The 13,769-nt window shown below is 38.6% G+C and overlaps 2 protein-coding genes across 4 annotated transcripts in view; one reads left to right on the forward strand and one right to left on the reverse strand.

The window, feature by feature from the left end:
* crybg1a (crystallin beta-gamma domain containing 1a) overlaps window positions 1-2,714 on the forward strand; it is a 78,738-nt gene extending 76,024 nt beyond the window's left edge. For both annotated transcript variants that reach the window (XM_061895663.1, XM_061895664.1), the window contains exon 23: window positions 1,092-2,714. In XM_061895663.1, coding sequence (XP_061751647.1) covers window positions 1,092-1,180 — 89 coding nt within the window. In that variant the 3' untranslated portion in view covers window positions 1,181-2,714. The remainder of the gene's footprint in view (window positions 1-1,091) is intronic.
* On the reverse strand, window positions 2,699-13,768 carry rtn4ip1 (reticulon 4 interacting protein 1). Of its 2 annotated transcripts, none has more exons than XM_061895667.1 (9): window positions 13,318-13,768; window positions 11,390-11,541; window positions 10,149-10,217; window positions 9,953-10,077; window positions 8,594-8,642; window positions 6,772-6,908; window positions 6,508-6,691; window positions 3,312-3,404; window positions 2,699-3,125 (listed from the first exon to the last, which is right to left on the reverse strand). In XM_061895667.1, the coding sequence occupies exons 1-9, from the start codon at window positions 13,571-13,573 to the stop codon at window positions 3,000-3,002; spliced, it is 1,191 nt and encodes a 396-aa protein (XP_061751651.1). In that variant the 5' UTR covers window positions 13,574-13,768; the 3' UTR covers window positions 2,699-2,999. The 2 variants fall into 2 exon arrangements, with proteins under 2 accessions (XP_061751651.1, XP_061751652.1); XM_061895668.1 differs by lacking the exon at window positions 13,318-13,768 and adding an exon at window positions 11,990-12,940.
* Between the last annotated feature and the right edge of the window lies 1 nt (window position 13,769).

The raw sequence follows: 13,769 nt of genomic DNA on the forward strand, positions 1-13,769 counted from the left end.
GATTTAGAATGCTCCAGTTGGTGTTAATTTTTAATCTATCAGTAGATGAAATGAAACAGTATGTACTAACATGGTTTATTCTGATCATATGTAGCATCATCTACAACAAAACTTGTGAATTTGGATTAATTTAATGAATTCCACCTGAAGTTAAAAGGGTTACATATTATTTCAGCATATTTATATGCGCCCTGAAAATGTGTCTCCATCCAGTCATAAATACAACACGAAATGTACAGATTATTAAAGTAATTTTTTGGGCGCGGTAGAAATGTCTGAGGTTACATTACCAGAAACATTTTTGACATTCAAGTAACAACCCGTGCTTTGTACACTATGACTAATAGGTACGCAGTGTCCAAACGAGGAAGTGTTGCCTCTATTCTCCTTTCCTAACAGGACACATAGCGCCGCCCCCTCTCAAATTGTATGCGCTCTTGCCAGCAGTGTACACAAAGAATTGCGGACACATTTAGAACAACAGTTTCTTTCATTCAAAAAGTTTAGCTCATTTTTATACTTAGCAAATTCATCTCGTGGGCCGGATAAAACCTGTTGGTGAGCCTGATCTGGCCCACGGGCCATATGTTTGACATATATGCTGTAGATGTTTACCCAGCAGAACCTGCAGTCAGCAAAAGATGGCGCCATAGCAAAAACAACAACACACAGTCTCTTTGCATGTTTTTTTTTTATGAAAACTATTTGCATTTTGGGAGTCAGCAAAGATCCATCAATTAGCTACCCCGTTTTAGAAGCCACACAGTTCAAAGGGTAGAAAAAAAAGTAGTCCAGAATTTACAATATTTAAAAGACTTGCAACTAAGTTCTGAATGCTTTCTCTCTCATCTCAGTAGGCACTATACAAATTATGTGTCTACTTGCCTGCTGTATCAAAATCCATGATGTCATATTGACTTATTCAAGGCTGCAATTACCAAGCCTCAAATATTCCGCTATGCAACTTATATTTTTCAAAAATGTTGCATAGTTTGCATTTAATCATTGTGTAGATTTTCTTTGCATCATTTTGAAGCACAACTTATTTTTTTCTTGTTTTCATTGTGTTCTAACATCGTGTTGTGTCACAGGAGGTCTTCAGTACGACAAGAACCAGGTGATCCTCAACACGTTCGAAGAGGGAAAACCAAACCAAAGATGGACACCGGAGATCTTGTGATATGAGCAGCCGTTCTGCGGCCAGCTCCACTAATGGACTTTTGGTCCCAGTGACGCAGCTCCACCGCAGGACTCACTTCACTCAGACCGAGTGGGACTTTGCACAATCATTCTGCACTCTTGTAGCATTTGGACCCTCCGTAAGGAGGTTCACCATGTTCTGGTTTTAGATTTAACATTAATTTAACACTTCTATTTAATTTCATTGATATTGTTGTTTTAGTCTTTTATTTAGCTACGCACGTCTCTTTTACATGTTGATTGTCAGCCCTGTTTCAATGCTGCATACCTCTTGTCAACTTTTGGTACTTTTCTAACCTAAGGTGTCTGTTTCCTCATGTTGATGGAAGTCCATTCTCCCAAAGATATTTTGTTTTTGATACTACTAATAATATTTCATGTGTTGTAAATTTTCACATTGAGTTTCAAATGACGCCTTTACCTGCTGTTGTAAATATGTAAACAAAAACGGGTTGAAGAACACTTAACATTTAATTGTATCATTTTAGGCATGTAAAATGCTCGATGCAGGTTCAATTCCCAGTTGGCGCCCCAACAACATCCAGCCATGGCAGGTGTGTGATTAAAGGGTTAAATCCAGCTTGAAAACTAAGCTAAACAAATGAGGCAATTGACTCACTGTGAGGACCTCTAATGGGAAAATCTGGAAGACAATGTTTTAGCAAAATAAGCTTAAGCTGTGGCACAAAGTAATAACTGACTTTTTAATCATTGGCCACAATTAAATACAATTAAGGTCAGTGGATGTTGCACTGAATTTAGCATCAATGTAGGTGAAAGTGCTGAATACCACCATTGAATTATTTAATGCTAATTAGGGGTGTCCTTTTCACTTCCTGTACGACACCAATAACAATAAGAGCACCAATCATACATAATCGTACTATTTTCTAGTACGGACTGTTAGAAAGGTTTAAGTGAAATTACCTAAACAGAATAGTATAAAAAACAATCCCCTATTTATGGACTTATGCTGTCTCTAAGTTGAATTGGTCTTTTTTTTTTTTTTTTTGGGCAACACCCAGTGGCCACGATAATTAAGTGAAGGTCATGATAAGAGTAAGTTCAGCGATGGGGACACATTTGTTACTCTATACTTTCTAATATACATCTTCCTTGGAGACTTTGAGTCGGTGAGTAATATGCAACTTGTTTGTAATGACAAATGTGTTTTAGACTGCAAAATTGTACAACCAAAGCAAAGTCATGACGTGGGGCGGTATAGCCCGGTTGGTAGAGCGGCCGTGCCAGCAACTTGAGGGTTACAGGTTCGATCCCCGCTTCTGCCATCCTAGTCACTGCCGTTGTGTCCTTGGGCAAGACACTTTACCCACCTGCTCCCAGTGGCTCCCACACTGGTTTAAATGTAAAAATTAGATATTGGGTTTCACTATGTAAAGCGCTTTGAGTCACTTTGAGAAAAGCGCTATATAAATATAATTCACTTCACTTTACGTATGTCTAGCTTGTGTACCTTTTGTAAACAATTTGACTAAAATTCAAGAAAAGACCAACCTTGTGTGTTTATTGAAGGACATTTAGATATTAACTGGCTTTCAGGATTGGCACAAGTAAACACACTGCAGGACTGCTTTGTATCAGAGTTTAGATACAAGCCGATATCATCCAATGCCTGTTTCTTTGCTCGTCAACATCGGATCGGAACACCTAATGCTAATGTTTAACAATCTTGTCAGACAAACATTTTTATTTATTTTTTATTTAGTATTCAAGCATATATCATGTTGAAATAGTCTTTACACACACATTCATCAGTACATTTAGTCTTTGGCAGTGTGCTATGCATCGTTGGTCCTAGTATTAATCTGGACTACAGTCTTTCCTCTGGCGTGGCCCTTCTCCACTTTCTCAAAGGCCTGGGGAACCTGAGCGAAGCTGAAAGTCTCTTCTACTACTGCATGTATCTGATAAGAAACCAGCAGGGTAAGTGTGAGTAAAGCATCCATGAACTCTGAAAACATCTTGTTGCATTTTCTTTAACACAATCTGCACAAGCATGTTTGAATTGCAATATTATCAAGTTCATGGAATTTTCAGTACCACCTTGTCACATCTTTCTTTCCAGACTATGCAATCAAAATATTTCATACCTGTCCTGCATCCACCATTTCCCGTATTTCATCCAATGCTGGACCACTTGGTGCAAAGAACCCCCAGCGGTAGTGGACCCCCTTAACAAGGTGCTGCAACACAGTAAAAGCATACCAATGAAAAAAACTCAACTTCTGTATTTGTTTAAAAAGTCAAAAACATTAAACACATTATTTGAGATGCCTTTTGAGGAAGATAACATTCTCTTCCTGTGTCTCTGAAAATCACCTGAGCTGGACTCCGTTTTATGTTTTGTGAATACAAACATTGAATCACATGACAACACATAACTTATGCTTTTGAAAGCAGGGTAGGGCTTCTTACCAATTATGACAAAGGGAATTGATTGTACTTGTTTTGAGGTGTTATCTAACATGTCCTAGTTTCTCCTTCATATTCACTAGGAAATTAGCAGATTTGACAATGAGAGTACTAAAGAAAGCAGAAAAGTTGAGATATGTGGACAGGTATGTTCATTCAATACTGGATCCATCCGTTGACCGTGGGTGTGAGTATGCCTGGTACAGATTGATTGATTGAGAGTCCAGAGTGCTGGTCAAATAGCTAAAAGCCTGAGCTGTCAGCTCAATGTTCAAATATTGGACACAGTGTGTTGTCAAGCTTATGAGATGCAATGCAAGTGTAATCCACTGTGACACTATTGTTCATTTTATAAATGTTTTATTTTATTTTTTATTAATGGCTGTGATGATAATGTCAATAAGGGACTTCTAATCACAGCTATGTTGGAATTCAGATTAAAATTGATACTGTTATTCATTTTTGTTTGACTACTTTTGGATTGTTTTGTCATGTTTGTGTTTTCTCAATTGCTCTGTTGGTTGCTATTTTGAAAGTTGGTGGGCCAGTTTGGGTTTTGGAATTGGAATTATACTATTATGGTATTATTGTGTATTAGTTTGTTGGACTGATTAATAAAAATAAATAAATTAAGAGTCACCTTGGACATTTAAATTTTTTTATTAAAGTGTCAGGGTGTTTGCCAACCGGCTTACATCGATTACATGTGCAGATTCAATGACATCGTAATGACTGATTGCACGGTAGCATATGATTTATTTGTATTTATTATTAACATTAGGTATGATTATTGTGACCACATGGTGGCAGTAGAACCTAATGTGGTCACATTGGGCAAAATGGTGCACAGCGCACGCACAGTACAGCAGATACAATATCTGTCATGTGCTGTACTTTCAATACATTTTTATGTATAAAATTACATCCGTGTATTTTCAACCAACCGCATCGATTCTGGCAATAACGCTAATTTGAAATCATTTTTTAATAATGCTTGCACTAAAGAAAACCACACATGGTGTTTCTTAGTATTTGTTACACAGTAATGTCAACAACATGGATCTTTCATTCATTCTGTGACAAACCAGTTGGGGCTCACAACATTGGCACCATGTTTGCATTCTTGTTGAAAGGATTCTTTGAAAACATTTTAATGAAAATAAATAAAGAAATATACCAATATTACCTTTATTTTTTTTTTTAAATAATTGCATACCGAGACTAAATTGGCCCTAGTGTGTGAATGTGAGTGTTGTCTCTGTGTTGGCCCTGCGATGAGGGCGACTTGTCCAGGGTGTACCCCGCCTTCCGCCCAAGTGCAGCTGGGATAGGCTCCAGCCACCCCTGTAACCCCAAAAGGGAAAAGCGGTAGAAAATGGATGGATGAAGAATAATAAAATGCTTGTGCTCAGCACAAAGTATAGTGATTCCTGTGCACAAGTATTGCAAGCCACAACTGCATGGCAGTTTTGCAGTGCAAGCACTTGACAGGATGCCACCTAACCTAAATTCATTGAGGTCTCATTATAAAAAAACCCTTAATATAATATTTTGAATATGATCACAACCTAGCACTTATGTGGCAAATATAGCTTTTCTAATAATTGTACTGAGTACGGAAAGTTTAAAATGTTAACTCTTTGTTTCATTGAAGCAATTAGCTGAATTAAAAACATATATATTTTATTTCTCATTAAGGTACACTCAGCAGCCCATCTTGACAGAAAAAACAGAAATGTAGAAATGTTTGCAAATTGGTTTAAAAATAAAAAACTCATCACATGTATTCAAAACCTTTGCTCAGTACTTTGTTGATGCACCTTTGGCAGCAATTACAGCCTCAATACTTTTTGAATGGGATGCCACAAGCGTGGCACACCTATCTTTGGGCAGTTTCACTTATTCCTCTTTGCAGCACCCCTCAAGCTCCATCAGGTGGAATGTGAAGTGTTGGTTTTCATCCAGGATGTCTCTGTACATTTCTGCATTCATCTTAGTCTAGTCAGGGAGGTGATCAAGAAGCATTTGGTCATTCTGTCAGAGCTACGGAATTCCTCTGGGAGAGGAGAACCTTCCAGAAGGACATCCATCTCTGCTGCAATCCACCAATCAGGCATGTATGGAATAGTGGTCAGACAGAGGCCATTTCTTAGCAAAATGTTTGCCAAAATGCACCTGTAAGACTCTCAGACCATGAGAAACAAATTTCTCTGTCTGATGAGACAAAGATTAAAATCTTTGGCGTGAATGCCAGGCATCATGTTTGGAGAAAATCAGGTACCCCTCATCACCAGGCCAATACCATCCCTCCAGTGGCAGAATCATGCTGTGGGGATAGTTTTCAGCGACCAAAACTGGGAGACTCGTCAGGATAAAGGGAAATATGAATGCAGCAATGTACAGAGACATCCTGGATGAAAACCAAGACTTCCCATCCAACCTGATGGAGCTTGAGAGGTGCTGCAAAGAGGAATAAGTGAAACTGCCCAGAGATAGGTGTGCCAAGCTTGTCATCACATTCAAAAAGTCTTGAGGCTGTAATTGCTGCCAAAGGTGCATCAAAGTACTGACCAAAGGCTGTGAATACTTATGTACATGTATTTAAAAAAACAATTGTGAATTTGCAAACATTTCTACATTTCAGTTTTTTTCTTTCAAGATGGGAAGCTGAGTGTACCTTTTAACAAGAAATAAAATTAACTTTTTTGATTCTAGCAAATGGCTGCGCTGAAACAGAGTGAACAATTTAAAGGGCTCATAATGTTCTGTACCCACTGTTTATTTACTGTACATGTACATTAGAAATAATACAATTTAAAGGATGGAATGTACCTTCATGTCCAAAAAGATGCTAAGCAGGTGACTTTTTCCTACCTTAAGAGCCTTGCTGGTCACAGTGGCAGCGGTCTTCAGCATTCCATCAGCCAGCCCCAGAGTGTCAGTGTTCTGGAGGAAAGGTGTAACTAGGGCGACGTACTTAGCACCACTCCAAGGTTTGAGCAGATTCAGCGCCCAGCGTTCTGTATCGCCCCCAATATTATCCAGGATCAGGTCGAACCTTCATTAGGAGGGGGGGAGGAATATTTTAGAGGGGGATATGAGAATAAAATGGAGCCATTGTGTCTGGAAGTCTCTCACTTGTCCAAGGCAGCAAGCGGCACCTCAACAGGTCCGGTTGTGTAGTTCACCACATGGTCCGCTCCAAGTTGCCTGACTAAGTGCTCGGCATTGTGGGAGCAAGTGACTGTCACATGGGCTCCCCACGCTTTCAGCATCTTAAAATGAAATACAAATATTCAGCAAAATGACCTCGGGTAGTTGGTATCCGTACCGCACGGATACCCGGTAAAACAGTCAGCAGCTTGTGCAAAATGTTTTTCAATTTCTGAATAACAATGTCCCCCCAGATTCCATTGAGCAGGGCACTTGACTTTCCCCTAGCAGCTCCACATAAAGCTGCCTACTTTTACAGAGATGACCTTGCTTGCTATCTTTGTTCTTCCTTTAGTTTACCTCATTAAAGATTTTGATGACTTTGTTTTTAAGAGCAGATGCCCTTTCTGAACTAATGCTCTTAATTTTTCCAGGCTGAGATTGTGATTTGTTTGCATTTTGTTGTTGGACAACAAACAAAACTCCCCTGGGCACTATTTAGTAGGGCGTCCCGCTCCGATATGGATATCAGTCTTATATCAGCAATGAAAAAGCTAGTATCAAATGATATCGTCTTGCATCTAAAATGTCCGATACAAGCAGTCCTGCAGCATTTTTACTTAAGCAAAGCTGGACCACCAGTAAACATCTAAATGTCCTCAAACACACAAGGTTGGTCTTGTATTTTAGCGAATACTTTAGGCTACAACAAGCTTTCAGCTAAACGGCAGCAAAGCATACAATAGCACACAAGCTAAACATAGGTAATAAGTGTCCTTAATTGAACAATAAAACATGAAATGTATCAAAATAAAAAAGCATTAAATATTTATTGTTGAATATTACTTATGTATACAAAGTCTCCAAGACAGAAGCATGTGCGAAAGATTCCAGTAACAAACACGTCCGCATCATTCAACTTACTCATTACTTATTCAACTCATGAGCTTTATTTTAATTATTATGGCCAAAAACAAATTACCACTCCAATTTCTAGACAGCACAGATTTGTCAAAAGGTGAGTGTTTCTCATACCTATCAATGTATTCTAATTATTTTCAAGCTTTTTCTAACATTCTGCACCACAAAATTATAAAAATATGGACACCGATTTGTGCTGATATTGTATCGTTTAAATATCAATATCGGCCAATACCCAAGACTGCGATATGTGTAAAATGTTTTCTTTTTTCCCCCAAAAGTTTTATCGCGACACCCCTACTATTTAGTTCTATTCTTGTTATATGAGGGCATCATAGTATTGCTAAAACAACAAATAAAACGGTGGGCCACTGCATATACAGTACATATAAGTAAATATTTGACGGATAAAAGAGAGCACAGGTGGTCCTCGTTTTACAAATGTGCTCTATTAAATGATAAACTTAAATTTGGTCTGTAATGACAAGACTGGCTTGAGAACTAGTAGTTGCACATCCCTCCTGCAAATCAGAAGAGCAGCTTTGGAAATAGTCTCCAGCTTTAAGTATACTAGGGTTCATCTATCCAGGGACTTCACCTGGAACCAGCGTCTCTACGGCATGCAGGACTAGGGAGCTCAATCCTGCGGAGCTTCTACAGACGTGTGGTGGGGGGCAATTTAAACACCAGCAAAAGGGCATGACACAGCAGATATATGGCTGAAGAGAGGAAGGCACTTGAAAGCTGCTCAGAGGATCTTCATCCACAAAGAGAGCTCTCATCGTCACCAAGGACACCAATCAACTTGCACTAAAATGCGCCGAAGGAACAGAACTGTTGCGTAACCTGAGGACCACCCGTATTGCGAAGTGCAGATATACAGTACCTGGATGGCAAACGTTCCAACTCCCCCGGACCCACCGAGGATCAAAATACTGTGATAGAGATGAAAAGGGTCAACAAAAGCACCAATGTGTCATCTTGCCATCTTTTGTACACATTTATGTTAAATATACTACAGTAAATTTTGTGTCAACAATAAATATATAAAGTATGTTCATGCACATTTGGAGTTAACGTGAATTTGGAGATGACGCAACAAAAATTGAGTTACTGATAGTAAGAAAAAATATTAAAATTGTAAAGCATTTTGTTTTTATTATGTGTATTGTCATATCTGACAATACTGAGAATAGTTTGCACCTTCTAAGGGGTCCTAGTAACTTATTTTAAAAAAGAAAGAAAAGAGTATGACAGTGTTAGTTTACAGTGTTTACTTACAAAGTAGTTAGAAGAAAAATAACACATTATTCTGATGTTGTTCATTGCATTATTAGTTTATTTTTATCTTTATTTAATATTATTTTACTGGGGGGAAATTTGCGGCCCACAGCTAGATTTCTATTTGCCCTTTGGGAATATTTTACATAGTGACTGTTGGAACTAAATATTACTCATACAATAATAATACTTTTTGAAATCTATTTACCAGCTTAGAATAACTTCACTTACATACCCTATATACAGTATACACTATTGATTTTTATTTTTATTAAGGATCCTCATTAGCTGGTTGCCACAACAACCTTCCTGGGGTCCACGAACTCAATACAATTACAAGTAAAAGCATAAAAGTAAAATTACACAATACATAAAAGCATCAACATGCAAACATTTTACAGTCACAGAATATTAATTACCATATACATATAACTACACAATACAATAAAAATATATACTATACCAGAAGAAGTAAAGTTATGTGTAGGCATTTGGCACTTTAGAGAAAAAAGTTCAGATGTAATATGTATGTTTATACGTCACTCAATGTCTTTGTTACTATTTTTACCCCTGTATATATTTTTTCATTTTTTGTATTGCATTTTCTACACTTTTTCCTTCTTTTAGTTAATCACTGAATAAACTAACCTATTTATTATTACACATTTTCACATATCCCTTGCCTAAGTCTGTTTGAATATCCAAAAACAAATTGTGTGTAAACTCAGGGAGTGAACAGACTGTCAGATTGCTGAGACATTAAGAAGTCACAATATAAAATAAACTATGCTTCTTCCTACTCCTTTTCAGACATGTTGACTTGTCAGTGTAATCATGTGACCTTCAATACTGTAAATACGTTTGAAACAAATAAACTATTACAGTAAACCAAATTATCCACAGTATGAATTATTTTGGCTTTGATATTAACAAAATTAGATATTGGGTGCGTGTGATTGCTCACCGCTTGTTGGCACAATTGTCTTTAGTGAGTCCTCCTGTGTTAACGAGCGCCGACCAGGCTGTGGTCGCCACGTACGGGATGGCTGCGGCCTCTGTGTGGCTCAGTGACCTTGGTTTGAGGGACACCTAAACACAAAGTACAAACACACATAGTTCAGGCCCTTGTTTTAAAAACATGTCAAAAACATCAATCTTACCTCATTGGCGCTCAGGACCACAAACTCAGCCAAGCTGCCCTGCTTCCATGGTGGGATGGCAGCCCACACCTGAACAAGGCAGAAATCCCTCAATATGTCATAAAAGTGTCGAAACACAATAATACATCAAATGTTAAGTGACAAAAGAACACACAACAATATTAAAAAAAAATGCTATTAGCTGGGGTTATGTTCCAAACCTCAAATGAGTCATAAATAACACCCTAAAAAAGTCCTATATATGTACAATATTCTAGTCCAGTGATTAAGGGCTCTATCTAGTAGTACCCCAAATAATTACTTAATTAAATATTTAAAGACAGTGTTACCGTTCAAACTGTGTGTGTTTTTTCAGTGGCCAGAAATATTTAATACACTTATTCCTCTGCCTTGTTTTAAGGAATATTTAGGCCTACTACACTACTGTATTTTAATGTTGGTCATTACCTGGTGAAAAAACTTTGAGAATCACTGCTCTTGTCAAAACCCTACATGACTTTTTAAAAATACATTTTAAATTCAGTTGAACACATCAAAGACCAACACTAACTGGCACACACTCGTGTAGTACAAATAATGTGAGATTTTCACGTTTTTTTATCATTTTGTTTTTCTTTTTTCAATCAAAATTGAAAAGTTTGAAATGCAAAATTATTCACTGGGAATGTACCCAATTACACATTCCGAAGTTGTGGAATTTCTGCTGAATATTTTAATGATTCAATTTAATTTTCAGTAAAAAGCCTTAGTGCTGAATCAAGGGACTGAATACTTTTTTGCATGCTACATTTTTCCGTGTGGTCCCCTTCACAAATATATTTGTTTGTGGTCCTAAAATAAAATGTGAAAAGTGCATGAATATTATTTTAAGCTACTACAGATGTCATAAAAAAGTACAGGAAACCCACGTTTAAACACTGTTAATTGGTTTCGGCCCTAAATGAATTTCCGTAAATAACATTAATATTTTTATAGCTACAGCTTTCTGATATGTTCACCATTATGACAGCCCTTGGAGCACCAAGGTAGTCACTTATACACTAATGAATTAGTGTAATGCTGCCTGAGTGGCCACTATACTGAACCGTGCGCTCTGATTGGTTTGGTCGCATCTCGTGGCCAATACTACTGTAATATTAGTATTTTTAATCAATTTTGCCATTTCTATGCTTGTAAGTCCAAAAATATGTATAATAGGAATACAAGAAATCAGCAATAGAGTGACTGTACTTTGTGTTTACCTCGTCATATTCTCTGAAGTACTTTACAGCCAGGCCGCATTCCATGATGACCCCAGACACATCTCTACCCAGGGTGAGCGGGAACTCATTGCCCAACTGTTTCATGTTGAGAGGGTCTCTTTTCATGGACAATGTTGCAGCACCATAGCCACCTAACAGAATGGAAGATATTTTGATTTGTTGAAGGAAAGCACAGAGCACCCTGAAAGACTCTCTCCACCCAGGGCACTGCCACCTATAACTGCTGCCCTCGCGGGCAGACACTATAGGGTGATAAAAGCGGACACAAATACATTAAAAAACAGTTTTTACCCAAGAGCCATAGTAGCATTAAACAGGCCCTGAGTGAGCACAATGTGTTTGTCATGTCCTCATGTGCCATGTCTTTTATTTTTGGGACTATAATGTGCAATAATGTTGGACTGTGTGATGTATCCTAAATGGCCTCCTGATAAGTGCAATAGTACTGGACTGTGAAATAGAATAATGTGCAATAACCTGACTATAATGTGCAATAATGTTTGAATGTGCAATATAGCTCAATGGTCTCTTGATAAGTGCATTATTACTGGACTTTGAAAAAGAATAATGTGCAATAACCTGTCACGCCATCCATCCATCCATCGCACAGTTGGAAGAGCGGCCGTGCCAGCAACCTGAGGGTTCCTGGTTTGATCCCCAGCTTCTACCAACCTAGCCACGTCCGTTGTGTCCTTGAGCAAGACACTTTACCCTTGCTCCTGATGGGTCGTGGTTAGTGCCTTGCACGGCAGCTCCCACCATCAGTGTGTAAATGTGGAAACAGTGTCAAAGCGCTTTGAGTACCTTGAAGGTAGAAAAGCCCTTTACAAGCATACTTGCCAACCCTCCCGGATTTTCCGGGAGACTCACGAAATTCAGCGCCTCTCCCGAAAACCTCCCGGGACAAATTTTCTCCCGAAAAATCTCCCGAAATATATATATATATATATATATATATATATATATATATATATGAAATACTTGACTTGGTGAATCTAGCTGTAAATCTAGAATAGAATGTACTTTATTGATCCCTGGGGGAAATTCAGCACCACAGTTCGCTCACAATAAACAATGATAATAATAAATAATATAATATATATAATATATCCATCCATCTTTTACCGCTTATTCCCTTTTGGGGTCACGGGGGGCGCTGGCGCCTATCTCAGTTACAATCGGGCGGAAGGCGCTTACACCCTGGACAAGTCGCCACCTCATCGCAGGGCCAACATAGATAGACAACATTCACACTCACATTCACACACTAGGGCCAATTTAGTGTTGCCAATCAACCTATCCCCAGGTAAATGTCTTTGCATGCAAAGACATGGAAGTGGGAGGAAGCCGGAGTACCCGGAAGGAACCCACGCAGTCACGGGGAAAACATGCAAACTCCACACAGAAAGATCCCAAGCCTGGGATTGAACCCTGGACTGCAGGGCCTTCGTATTGTGAGGCAGCCGCACTAACCCCTCTTTCACCGTGAAGCCCGTATATATATAATATATGAATAATATAAATATACTCCTCCCCTCTTAACCACGCCCCCCGCCCCACCCCCGACCACGCCTCGAAATCGGAGGTCTCAAGGTTGGCAAGTATGTATACCCATAGTATAACCCATCTATACTTTATATCTTTTTTACTATTTATTTATATTCATATACTATTGTGTATGCACCTTGGGGGGTCTGCTCCAATTTCCTTGTTCTTTGAACCTGTTCACTGTAATAATGACAATAAAACTCTATTCTATTCTATTGATGTCATAGGAACTGAAACAATTCGATTCCACAGGGTGCCCATGCATCTAAATACAATGAGTAAGAGTTAGGCATTTAAAAATATATATATATATTACTTTCCATATTTTGCAACGTTTGAATATGGAACCAATACCTCACCTCTCATGCTGACGTCAATGGGGTTAAGTCCCGCAGCAAACACCTTGACAATAACCTCATTGGGGTAGTTGATGACAGGTAAAATCGCATTTTTGCTCAGTCGCAGAACATCATTGCCTCCATATTCATCAATAACCCAGGCAGGCATGACAGTCCTGCAGCAGCTTGACGTCTTGAAACATCTAAAGGCCGACTGGCGAAAGAAGCAGCGACTGCGCACTGCCATGGTTGCACTGAGAATAGTCAGCGCTGACATAGTTAAAAAGCCATGCTAGGAAAGGGGACGACTATAGCAGCAAAATAAGCTAAATTTTCTTAAGACCCGACTTTTTTCTTTCCGTAAACATTTTCCCTTCGCACAATTAGACGAACAAACAAAATGAAGGTTTTCGTTTAACCTGTCAAGAAGACGTCGCGCTCATTTTACATAAACCTCTTCCTGAAACTTCCTG

The sequence above is a fragment of the Nerophis ophidion genome, linkage group LG03, assembly GCF_033978795.1.
Source record: "Nerophis ophidion isolate RoL-2023_Sa linkage group LG03, RoL_Noph_v1.0, whole genome shotgun sequence".
Classification (NCBI taxonomy): Eukaryota; Metazoa; Chordata; class Actinopteri; order Syngnathiformes; family Syngnathidae; genus Nerophis; species Nerophis ophidion.

Coding starts and splice junctions, on each gene's coding strand:
- rtn4ip1 (XM_061895667.1), bottom strand. CDS start 13,573: ATGTCAGCGCTGACTATTCTCAGTGCAACCATGGCAGTGCGCAGTCGC. Junction 10,218..11,389: donor ACTTCAGAGAATATGACGAG/GTAAACACAAAG, acceptor TGCCTTGTTCAG/GTGTGGGCTGCCATCCCACC. Junction 6,909..8,593: donor TTGGAACGTTTGCCATCCAG/GTACTGTATATC, acceptor TTTCATTTTAAG/ATGCTGAAAGCGTGGGGAGC.